Below are 13249 nucleotides of genomic sequence, written 5' to 3' on the forward strand. Positions count from 1 at the left end.
CTGTCTTTACTGCATCTCTGAACATAAATTGTGAAGATTTCATGGACATTTGTTAGTTCCCCAAATTAATAACTTTTATAATTTCTTATGCCTGTCTTTACTGCATCTCTGAACATAAATTGTGAAGATTTCATGGACTTTTATCACTTCCCCAATCAATACTCTTATAATTTCCTATGCCTGTCTTTACTTTAATCTCTTAATCTAGTCATCTTTGTAAGCTGAGGATGTATGTTGCCTCAGGACCCTGTGATGATTGCATTACCTGCACAAATTGTTTGTAAAGCATGTGTGTTTGAACAATATAAAATCTGGGCACCTTGAAAAGAACAGGATAACAGTGATTATCAGGGAACAAGGGAGATAACCATAAGGCCTGATTGCCTGTGGGACCGGGCAGAACAGAGTCATATTTCTCTTCTTGTAAAAGCAAATAGGAGAAATATCGCTGAATTCTTTTTCTCAGCGAGGAACAGCCCTGGGAAAAGAATGCATTCCCAGGGGGAGGTCTCTAAAATGGCTGCTCTGGGAGTGTCTGTCTTATGCAGTTGTAGATAAGGAATGAGATACGCCCTGGCCTCCTGCAGCGCCCCCAGGCTTGCTAGGATTAGGAAATTCCAGCCTGGTGAATTCTAGTCAGACCAGTTATCTGCTCTCGAACCCTGTTTCCTGTTAAGATGTTTATCAATGACAATGTGTGCCCAGCGGGACATGGACCTTCATCAGAAATTCTAGTTTTGCTCCATCCTTGTGATCTCACTCCATCTCTCTGCCCTTGTGATATTTTATTGCCTTTGAAGCATGTGATCCCTGTGACCCACTCCTTATTCATACACCCCTCCCCTTTTGAAACCCATAATAAAAACTTGCTGGTTTGGCAGCTCAAGGGGTATCACGGAATCTGCTGACATGTGATGTCACCCCCGGAGACCCAGCTGTAAAATTTCTCTCTTTTGTACTCTTTCTCTTTATTTCTCAGACTGGCTGACACATAGGGAAAATAGAAAAGAACCTATGTTGAAATATTGCAGGCTGGTTCCCCCGATAGGTGTGAGACACCATGCCTGGCCTACATGGTAGAGTTAAAAGCTCTGAGAAGAACATATGGAACCCTCTATCCTTCTGGCTCTGACCCCCTCTGTCGGCCTCTTCACCTCTCCACTGTCACCTCAGCCAACGCTCAGTCATGGCCAACTGCTTCCAGCTTCTTGAATGTGATTTGTTCTCTCTTACTGCCGTTCCTTTGTATATGCCTTTCCTTCGCCTGGAAGACGCTCTCTTTGTCTGGCTAACTTCTTTTTATTCCCAAAGCCTCAATCCAATTCACCCCTTCCTTTGAGAAAATTTTCTTGATTCCATTCTTCTACCAACCAAGATCAGATGCCTCCGTAATCTAAAGTACGAGATGCATATTTCATATTTCTTTCATAGTTCTGTTTGATTTAAAGATGAGTGCTTAACTGGGCACTAGGAAGACCATGACAATGACACATGGCTGAGGTCCAAGTGGCTCACTGTGGTGGTAGAGGAAACATACAAATACCTGGATGGTGATGTAATTTAATGGAGTACCTATTGGGCACAGGTTTGACTCAAAGGGCTGAGTGGTCACATGGCACCAGGTAGGCAAGGAATGGCTTTTCTTGGAAGATATTTGAGCTGGGACTTGAAGGATTCTCTGAGTGAGAAGACTTATCTCAAATTATTTTGCGTTAACTTTGCATCCATTGCCTCCTTCCCCATTACTTGGGAGGTGCTCTGAGTACCATGAAGTCACACACTCTGGTCCTTGAAACTGTACTATCTGCAAGAGGACTGATGTGACAGAGGAGGAAGAGGAGTGATTGAAGGGGAGGAAACATGAGCATTGTAGAACTCAAGATTCAGGTAGTGTAGTCTCTTGTACTTTATTCTAAGTATGCTAACTCTTTTCTTCTGTGTATGTGGTTTAATTCAAGAAACTAAATGATTTATTTATTAAAATAAGTGATAAAAAGTATTTGAGCTTTTTCATTTGGTTTGGACTTTTCTGCTCTAGGAACTCAGGGATAGTCTGCCTGGTAGTATCTGTGGAGGCTACCATTGAATCAAGGTAACTTCCCACATGACGTAGTTCTCTAATCAGAATTGCGCTTTCAGAAGGTTTTGGTAGTGGGGGTGAGCAGCTGCTAGTCCAGGCATGATCTCAAGGGATGAATGAGAGATTTGATGGCTGAAATATTTCTATAGGACTTAGTAGCTGTTTGTAGAAGGTTAGAAGAAAGAGGAAAGAGTGTGAAGAATTAAAGATGGTCATTTTAAGAATTAGTGTCATTGGGTGGGAATGCTATTTATAAGTCCAAATGGAAGCCAGAAGTTTGGATTCTGGTGTCTGTCCTGCCTCACTGTAGCTATGTGGCCTTCTATAAATTCTTCAGTAAAAAAATAATGCAGCTGGACCAGGTGATCTCTAAAGACCCTTTCTGGTTCTCAGAGTCTACGAAAAGCTATTTTGCACTCCTATCCTCATCCTTCAGCATGTGGTCAGCTTAGGGTATTTGAAGGCGTTTTAACAAGATCTAGCTACACTCCATTTATTAAAGGACAGGCTGCCAGTTTATTAAAAGACAGCCTGTTCAAATGCTGCTTGGAAATAGAATCAGTGTTCTATGTTCAGGGTACTGTGGCAGGTGGTATTGGGGAGCCCATGGTTCCTGCCATGAAAAAAAATGAGCCATCTAATCAGAGACAAGTCCAAAGCATTTAGATAGTCAAGCAACTATAATCAGGGACAATAAAAGTGCAATTCCTCAGAGTAATGGATTTGAAACAGATTTAAATGAATAAAAAGTATTGGATAAACCTTTGCCTTTCTCTTACTCATGGCTGTGACCATGAGAAATGCTACTAGATGGTGATGATGAAATCAGGCTTAAGTCAACTTGAGTGGCAACCAAGATTTTTGCTCTCCTGCTATGAGAAAACCTCAGACCTTTCTTTGTTCCTTCTTTTCCTCTAAGCCTCCTGCTCAAATTTTAGAAAATGTCCAACTGGCCAAGTCTTTCTATTATCAAAGATGTGGTTACTTTGATCACAGTTTGGATAGTTTCCTTACTGAACTCCTAGATACACTTACTGAATGGGAGGCCCTCCCCTGAACTCCTCCCCAACCCCCCACCAACATTTGCCTTGGATCTATGGCAGCCTTCTAGAGTTGAACGCTAATACAGTAATAGTTTTAGGCTTTTCTTTCTGGGGATTTGGATGACTTCTGGGGTACTTTGCTATACTATGCTCATCAACATCAACACTGATGAAGATGTAGTTGTATATACCTTGCTATGAAATAGTGTGTTCTCATTACTGCTTCAGTAAGGAGCAACCCCAGAAGATCTGGCAAGAGCTCTGAGCCAGTACAGTAGTTTGGTGACAAAAATGTTAGGGCTGATAATGGACATCTGGTTCCACTCTGCAGCACTCTGGGCTTCAATTAGGCAGAAAATTCTTTTTTTTTTTTTTTTTTTTTTTTTTGAGATGGAGTCTTGCTCTGTTGCCCAGGCTGGAGTGTGGTGGTGTGATCTCAGCTCACTGCAAGCTCCGCCTCCCGGGTTCACACCATTCTCCTGCCTCAGCCTCCCAAGTAGCTGGGACTACAGGTGCATGCCGCCACACCTGGCTAATGCTTTGTATTTTTTTTAGTAGAGATGGGGTTTCACTGTGTTAGCCAGGATGGTCTCAATCTCCTGATCTCGTGATCCGTCTGCCTCAGCCTCCCAAAGTGCTGGGATTACAGGCATGCGCCACCATGCCCAGCCAGCAGAAAATTCTTTAAGGGGTCTGAGCCAGTCATAGATATGCTTTCTTCTAATCTCCCATTCTAGCCAATCAAGTACTTTTTCTTAGGGGGCAGAATGGAAAGCCAGTTTTCAGATTAAAAATAAAAGAACATACTATGCAAGTTAACTCATTTAATTCTCACGGCAACTCTATGAAATAGTAGTAGTAGTTGTATACTAATTTTTAATGATGAGGAAACTGAGACCCAAGAAGCATAAGGAAATTCTCGAGGTCACATGGCTAGTAAGTGGTGAAACCACGCTATGAACTTAGGCCTTCCAATGGCAGGGCTGGGAGTTTTAATCCTACAGTCTTTCAGCTAACTAGTTATGAAATTGACCCAACATTCGCATACACAATTGTTTTTGGATAAGCATAGAAATGGACATTCTGCTCTTAAAGCTCAAAACATATTTGTTTTATCTTAGTTCCTTCCTCAGGACAGGATCCCTCAGGCCTCTCAAAAAGTATCAAAGAACTGAAACTCACCAGATCAACACATCCAGACAGTGATATGCCCAACCCCTCAATCATCATGATTGCTTCCTTGCCTCTCCCTAGTTCCTGTTTTCTTACACATTTCTTCCCTGCTATATAAACCCCTAGTTTTAGTTAGGGAGATGAATTTGAGACTGAACTCCCATCTCCTTGGCTGCAGCACCCGATTAAAGCCTTCTTCCTTGGCAATACTCATCATCTCAGTCATTGGCTTTCTGTGCGGCAAGCAGCAGGGCCTAGATCAAACCCCAGGTGTTTTGGTAACAGTCACACGAACAGACTAGACACCTAAAATTCTCATTGTTCTACTTCCATCTTCTCCTCAGACCCCAAAAGCATTCAATTGGTATCACCTTATACATCTTTTAAGTAGTCCTAAATTAAATAACCATATGGCAGCCAGTATTCCTACTTGACAGATGAAAGGTAGAGACATGGCCTTCATAGAAATGCCTTGGAGTTATGAAGCAATTCTGTACTGTAGGGCAAGCACTGGTTTCCTGCCTTCAGCCTCTACATACTCCCAATGACTCATAAGCACGGTTACCTTATACTTTATACTTTGTGTTACATACCACTGATTTGTAGGCAAAATTATGAAAGTACAGGTGAATAGACTTATTTTACAAATGGGTCCTTGGGCAGGAATAGTATGCCAAGAATCATATTAACAAAATTAACATCTTTCATATTGTCTAATGCAAAGTTGTTTTATTAGCACTGTATGGTAGATGGTAGTTGGTAGAAATGAAGACGTACACACCACCCCCTTTTCCCCGGTTTTTTTTTTACATATCCAAGTGTTCAGAGCTGATGCCAACCAGAAAACCTGACAGTTAGGTTCCAACTTAATGGAAATAGATGACCCAACTTTCATTATTTCCAATATACTGTCAGGTGCTCTTTCAGCTTGGAGGCCTATTGTACAGTCTTATAAGATAATGATGAAAAGTGGACCTAGCCAAATGATAAAGGTTGACAGGTGCTATAAATAGGACACGCTGCCTCTAATGAGAGAAACTAGGTCACAGCATCCAAACACTCAACGTAGACAACATAATCCAAAAACAGTTCTTCAAAACTGGCTACCCAAGAAGCACTCATCCCTTTAATAGGATCTAGTTTTCTAGCAAGTAATTTCCTTCAGAAAATAAACCCAATCCAGCAAGTGATTTACAGCTGCCCCTCCCCACTTCCCCCAATCCCCTACCCACAGTGGTTGATGCTATAAAAGCAGGCACTTGGAATAGGTCTGTGTCATAAACCAACCCAGGCTGTTGAAATTCTAAGTCGCTGTTTTATATTCCACTTGCTTTTTGTGCACAATTCAGATAATTTCTATTTCTATAACCCTTTCTATAACGCCTTATTCCCAAAACTGTCCCCTCTATAATTTCCCTTTCTACAACCAAAAGGCAACACCTGATTCTAATGGCATTCAGAATCTGATTGTCGTGTGAGACATTGACATAAAATCATGTGGTAGAGTCAAGTCTGTGTTTTCATTCTTGCTTAAACACTGAAACTCCATCTGTGATTGGTGATTGGTACATAGCAACTGGTAATTAATCTTTTTTTTTTTTTTTTTTTTTTTTGAGATGGAGTCTCGCTCTGTTCCCCAGGCTGGAGTGCAGTGGCGTGATCTCGGCTCACTGCAAGCTCCACCTCCTGGGTTCACGCCATTCTCCTGCCTCAGCCTCCCGAGTAGCTGGGACTACAGGCGCCCGCCACCATGCCCGGTTAATTTTTTGTACTTTTTTTTAGTAGAGATGGGGTTTCACCGTGTTAGCCAGGATGGTCTCGATCTCCTGACCTCGTGATCTGCCTGCCTCAGCCTCCCAAAGTGCTGGAATTACAGGCATGACCCACTGTCCCCAGCCATCTGGTATTCAGTCTTATAGTGGAAGGCATTCTGAGATATAACATAACTAATTTAACCACTTCTAGTTTCACTTCCTCACCTGCAAAACAGAATTAAAAGGCCAGTTTTGCAAAGTTTTTGGGGTTAATGAAAATGTATGTATACAAAGTACTTGGTTCATGTAGGGCCTCAGTGATGGTTATTGTTATTTGCAGGGTTACTAGAGCACTTCCATTTATTTATGTCTCTTTGTCGTTCTGACAATGCCTCTGGCAAAAGAAGTTAATGTTCAGATAAAATTCTAGTTTCAAATTTGCTATGTAATGGATCCCTAGGCATGGAGAAAGAAGAGGGGAAGAATGGAAGGACCTTCTTAGTCCTCTGCTCCAGGCACTGTGCTAGGTAGTTAATACTGTTACATGAAGTGGGTGTTCTTCCCCTCCCTCTCCCCCAAGAGGTGGACAGGGTGAGTCTCTGAGCAATCATGTTGTGCAAGGCCTCTGGGCTGCCTTTGGACCCGGCATGAGGTCTGACTCTAAGGTGTCAGCCTGTTTAAGAGATATTTCTGAAAGGAACCCGTGTTGCTCCTGCTATCGCAGAAGTTATTCATTAACTCCCATGTGGGCTGAGAGGTGAGGATAAGTCACTTAAAACCCAGGTCTCACGGGAAGATGGAGAGGGAGGGTTGGTATTTGTATTCTGACAGTTTTTTCAGGTCAGTTGTGTTAAGGTTGGTCAGGCAGAAATGAACAAGCAGGGCAAAATGAAAATACTTAAGAGTTAACTGCTATCCACACAAGTGTATTTTAAAAATGGTTTTATTGAATATTAATCAATTACAAGTACAGTGAGCTAGACATTAAGCCAAAGCACAATTGCAGGTTAAATATAATCACAAAGATGTCTTAAATAGAAACCCGCCAGGCAGGCAGGTTACGTTCCTTGATGCCTTCCTTTGGAAAGAAGTGGAGGGGGAGGGAAAAAGGACTTCTATTTCAGGTGACAAGATGATGATGACCAGAGGAGTTTAACATGCTGTAGGTGATTTTCCATGACCAAATCTGTTGGAATGCCAGACTTAGAAAACCAAACAATGAAAAAAACCAGCATGCTCAGTTACATTTGAGTTTCAAATAACGAATGCTTTTATCATAAATATACGCCAAATATTGCATGAAACATTCTTAAGCGAAATTGTTTCTCTGAAATTCAAACTTAACTGGGCATCTTGTACTTTGACAATCCTACAAATAGATAAATGCAAAAAAGAGAGGAGAGGGGGTTGGAACCCCTGCCACTGGTGGGTCACACAGAGACTAAAAATAAAAACAACGCCAATAATGAACCAAAGAGTCACTACACTGGTTACTTACACAGACTAACATCACAATGAGAAAATACAATTACTACTCTGAGTGCTGTTGCTGGGCAACACTCCACATTTCCTCAAAGCTGGTTTTGTAAATGTTTTGAGAAACCTTGACAAAAGTACCTTTTTAGTTTGTAGGTATCAAAGACAAATATTACTACTACAAAGATAAGATGAGCTTGAAACCATGGGAGCAGAAGCAGGTGTTATATGCACATGAAGAGTTTAAATGTTTGGTGTCATGGAGACGATGTTTACACAGTCAAGGTCATCTTCTAGGTCTAGGCTATTGGCCTCAAAGATCTGTGTTCTTTCCTAACTTTGACTGCGCTTTCTAGCCTTTCATCGTGAACTTTGGGAGGGGTGCACGGGTGTGTGAGGGACACCCCACTACCAGGGTTCAACTGCATTTCTCTGCAAACACTCTGAATCAACACAAGGGCTTTCAGGGCTGCCTGCAGAAATGGGTAGACTGATAAAAAAGAAATCACAGAACAATCTGAATTCTGGAACGTGAGAGAAACCTCTTTGAAAGGATGGGTGGTAGGGCAGGTGCGAAGATGTGACGAGTAAAGCAAAAAAGAATGTGAAAGAAGGAAAAGCAGAAATGCAATCTACGGTGTGAATGTTATTTCAGAGGAGGCAGAACTCTGGCAATGTATACAACTGGTCATACTACGACCGTATTTGGCCGTACAAAGTATATAAAATCTTTAGCTTCCTCTAGGTTTTCACTTAAGTATAACCATAGTTTACATTTTAAAACAATTAAAAAACACAGCTTGCATATCACTCATATTCTACAATGTATCACAGCGGTTGTTGTATCCCCACATACACAATTGAATAGGCTTTGAAATCTTTCCAGCATTTCTCCAAACCAGAAATCTGGTAGCTGAGGAATTTCCGATATGGAGAAATTGAAATGGATTAATTTTAATCAGCTCCATTGCATGTAAGGGAATATTACTTATGAAATATACCATCATAAAACAAGATGAACAGGTATGAAACACATGGAGACATGGCCGACTCACTGACACACCTTTCAAACACTAAGAAATGGGACTACAATGTTTTATTTATTAAAATATAAAAGGTTAAAAAGTTTCTGCCATAGTTAAGGCTTTCTAGAGGAGAAAAATTTAATTGTCTCTTAATAGCAGAATGCACACGTTGCTGAAGAAGCCTCATGTTTTAGAGTAGTATTTTTTTAATGCATTTCCTTTTCATATGCTAGATGTGTACAATAGCTCAAACATCACTTTCACAATTTCTTTTCACTTCTCTGTCACTGATCTGACACTAAACAAATTTAACTTTACTCTTTAAATACATTTCTGACATGAAATCCTAATGTCAGTTGTGAATACCTGCCAAATTAGTAAGGTCTACAGCCTTCTGTGAGATAATCAGTCCAACAGAAAACACAGTAAGAAGGCTATTTGTCACAGATACCACACAAATGGGATTCGGACACAATAGGGGAAAGGTGCTTGAAAATACACACCACTTCTGTTTGCAAGGCCATTTACAGGAATCCAGATAGTGCACGTTTAAAAAGGCGGGGCTGGGGACAATGCCCAATAACCCTTCGTGCGATTGGGAGAGACACTGAAACAGAGAAAACTTAGACAACGTATTGCATTCTAATGCCGTTCTCCAGCATAAATCAAATTTCTATTTTATTTTTTGTAAAACGGATACAATAATAGAACGTTAACCTACATTACTTTATTTGCTTGCCATATTCAGGCATTTCTCTGTATATTTCAATGCACTTTGCTATTTTGAGAGCAAAGGGAAATCAGTCTAGCCACTAAATCAAGCTCAAAGGAGTATAAGGATGCTATTTCGTGAAAACATCCTAATGTTGATTCTGCTTATGCTGCTGGAAAAGCTAGAAACTCCAAACTCCACGAAGGAAAAGGAAAGCATCCTGGTCGCACTGCTGTTATTTTGCATAGAATCAAAACTCTGGGTTCCATGCTGTCATTTGTTAACAAAGCGGCAGAGTGTTCTGAGCAAAGCGCATGAGGCCTAATACCCATTCCTGGTTGCGATACAAAAACTAAGAGGTATCTGGTCTCCTTTTTTTAAGACCCAAGATGAGGGAGGAGAAAATGAATGGAGTCAAAGGTCATTGCTGGAGCTCATTTTAATTCCAGACTAGTAATTTAGGGAACAGGGAAGGAGGTCAAATACAGGGAAGGAGGTCAAATACAAGGAGAAAATTTCAGGACCAGGGCACTTAATTTATGCCTGAGTCAAGTATCCAGTTGGCCAACAACAGGTAAACTGGCACCATCAGGTCTGCAGAAGCCCTTTAGTTTTGGAACTTGGGTAAAGCTGGTGGAGACGTTCAGATTCTTTCTTCCATGTGGTTAGGGAAACAGAGGGGCCATTTTGGGGTAGGCCTAATTGGATGATCCTAACTTGCTAGTATTTCTATATGGTACATATACAAAAAATAAAAGACTTCGGCCTAATTTAATGCCATGCTTTTATATTGGAAAGGGTTCTTCATACAGCTACAGATGAAAATCCCAAATGTAATCAACTTTTGCTAACTTTTGAGTGCACTCATGATGACCTTTGGTTTTCAAGTTCTGAAAAAAATGTATTTGGCTCCTGTGATATATCCATTAACCCACTCTCTTAAGCAGATAAGTAATATATGCACACTCTTTCAAGAACTACTATATACTTGAATCATTATAAGACAAGAAGCACCGCAAATGTCTTCCTTACACAGTACCTTCACCTGGCACACAGAACGTGAGACACAGAACACTGGCAGTTTAAATATTGAACCACAGTTTAACTTCTCAAGTGTAAGGACCAAGATGAAAACTGCATCCGTTAATCTAGTTAGTATGATGGAAACAACATACAACCACAGTTAGGTAGTGGTTTATCTTTTTAATGAAGCTATAAAGCTTTCCATATCTGTATCATATTAACTCTTTTACTTAACTAAAAATCACAGCTGTATTTATCATTTTAAACTACGTCTGGGGAAGGTAAGTAATACACACTTGACAGCTACTGAAAACTATACAGATGGCAATTTCTTCAACCCTTTGTTACAGCAAAAGAGAAGTAAAGAGGGGGAAAAAATCCCTCTTAATGAATATCAACTCTCAAAGCTTCATATGGAATTCCAGTGCTATTAAACAAGTAGCCAAGACACACACACCCAGCTTGGGTCACTGAAACTTCAAAAGAAGCAAAAACTGAGGCGAATTCTTGATTTAATTTTGAGCACCCATGCAAGATTCAGCTACAAAAATTCAAACTAGTCTGGATGCCCAGTTCCAGCACTGGGTTGAAGCCAAAATGAAAGCAAAATGTGTGTATTTTAAGAGTCTATGTCTAGAAGTTTTGCATGTAACCATTTTACTTTGCTTCAGGAGATTAAAGGAGGTCACAGCTTAATCACCTTGCATTAAACCCATCGTTTTCAGGGCTTTAAATTGCAACGGCAAGTTTGTGTCACACTGTCTTTCCTGTTCCTCCTCGTGTTTGTATTTCTTTTGCTTCAAAGCAGAGTAGTTGCACAGTATATCAAGTAAATAAGTTAGTGCACTCAATTCATATTCAGTTAAGGTGAAAAGGGCAAGTGTAAGAACTATTTAAGGGATACTTTTTTTTTTATAAATGTCAATGGCACTTGGTAAATGTTGATGAAAATAAACAGCAATTTCACAAAGAAAATTGTATGGTATTTCTTTCTCACCTTCACTTAAAAAAATAACGGAAAGGGCTTTGGTTTCCATTTTTGTTCTCCTTGTCTGAATACACTAAGTAGTTTGAAGAAATGGTTCAAAAATTTAATGCAAGGATCTTTATGAACTATTTGAAGCATGCCACTCAAAATAAACCCCAAATCTGGAGTAAACAAAAAAGTCCTTGCATTTGTGTGTTATCTATCCACTATTCGGGTCTGAATCCCAGCTTTCTCAACTAAAGAAACAATAAAGTGGTATTTTTGTGACTCTAATGAAGTACAGTAATTTCACTGACTTTTGAAATAAGGCAGCTAATTTGGAGGGGGTAACAATCCCAACAGTACAGATTAAGGGAAGGGAAGCATTTACTTTTTGGAGGCATCCCCTGGGTCCACTGGGGCTGCAATGATACAGAACCACACGCTCTTCATCCTCCTTAATGCAGCTCCTCCTTCACAGTCTCCCCAGTTTTTTCACCTTGGAACTCAAGCCTGTGTCAGCCTGCATCTCCAGTACTGTCCCGAAGACCTCTGTGGCAGGCTTGTATTGGACAGAGCAAGTGGCCTTCACCGGCTTTGACTTCTCTGAATTTAGGAGTTCCTAAGTCAGGTTGGTGTTTGTACCCTTCCCTTGTAAGATAGGCCGATTCATAAAGGGATACTAAAACTTGATGTTTTTTCCTTTTCATCTCAATTTATGTTAATGAGATGTGCAGCTACAGAGAACAATAAAAACATTTTTTTAAAGTGGAAACTGAATCTTGCTCAGCCAGAAGCTTGGGTTGCATTGCTAATGATTTTGTCAGCGTGACTTTGTGCAAAATATCCTCAAGAAGGCTCTGGCTCATTTTCAAAGTAACCAAAAAAAACCACAAAAACCAAAAAACAAACAAACAATAGCCAATGATGCATGTCTGGCAAATCAAAAACAAGCCTGTCGCCTGTCATATGTGTATATTTGTTATATACACGTGTCATGCATAACAAAACAAATGTAGTGTGTGAATCGTGAACATCTGAAAAAGCATTGGTTATGTTTTCTTATTTCCCATTTCCAAGTCTAGATCAAAGTGATCTTGTTTTAGAAATGGATAATTGCAATGAAAATGAGCCTGAGATATGTTAAAAGGCCGCCCCTGTAAACATTTCCTCAAAGGGAACAGTAGCAGTTGAGTATGTATCAGTTACTCATACTATTCATCACTATAGCAATGCTTTATAAAAGACAAACAGCTTATTTCTAGGCTGTCAGGGACTTCTCGAATATTGATGTTGTTGTGAGAAACAATCCTCTGTCATCCAGTCCCAGGCTGAATCTGATCCGGCTTCACCAGCAGGCATTCACTAGGTCTTCTGCTCTGCGGCTGTTGCGGTCTGGGAAGGGGCCTCTGGCTTCATGATCTGGTAAGTGATGAGATACTCTGGGTATGCCTAGGAAGGACAAGAAGAAAAACAGATCACGCTTCTAGTAGGCACAATATTAAAGCCTTACTGAATGTGGAAGCCTCAAAGGCTGTTAATCGTGACCAATATTCTATATAGACTCAGTCTCTTAACAGGCGCCTGAACAATTTGGAGGTTCACCTACTTAACTGTAGATAAATGTGTATAAACCCTACAATCTAGAAAACTGAATGTTACTTCTACTTTGAATACTGTAAATTAAACTCCATTCATCCCTTATTAGAGAGCCATGTGGCATAAGTAGGGAAACTGAGGCCCAAGGCAGCACTAATATCTTTCTTTTTCACCTCTCAGAGCATTAGTGTTGTCACACAGTGTGTGTTCAATAAAAGCTTGCTAAATGAAAGAAAAATTTTGCCAAATCAAATCCAAATTAATCATAGAAGATGATGTAACCCACTGAGCTAGAAGGAATACAGGTGAGATGTACTGAGTCACCAATAACCTAGAAAAAACAGTTTGGGAACAATTTTTAAAAACTGACTACTCAAAGGCATCATTTACAGGAAAG

The 13249-nt window shown here is 40.3% G+C and overlaps 1 protein-coding gene across 2 annotated transcripts in view; it reads right to left on the bottom strand.

Annotated features, from left to right (window-relative positions):
* Nucleotides 1–6979: 6979 nt before the first annotated feature.
* The window catches only part of TNKS (tankyrase), a 230132-nt gene continuing 223862 nt past the window's right edge, over nucleotides 6980–13249 (bottom strand). For both annotated transcript variants that reach the window (XM_005562613.5, XM_074000265.1), the window contains one exon: nucleotides 6980–12705. In XM_005562613.5, the coding sequence (XP_005562670.2) occupies nucleotides 12619–12705 (87 nt within the window). In that variant the 3' untranslated portion in view covers nucleotides 6980–12618. The remainder of the gene's footprint in view (nucleotides 12706–13249) is intronic.

This window comes from Macaca fascicularis, chromosome 8, assembly GCF_037993035.2.
Source record: "Macaca fascicularis isolate 582-1 chromosome 8, T2T-MFA8v1.1".
Classification (NCBI taxonomy): Eukaryota; Metazoa; Chordata; class Mammalia; order Primates; family Cercopithecidae; genus Macaca; species Macaca fascicularis.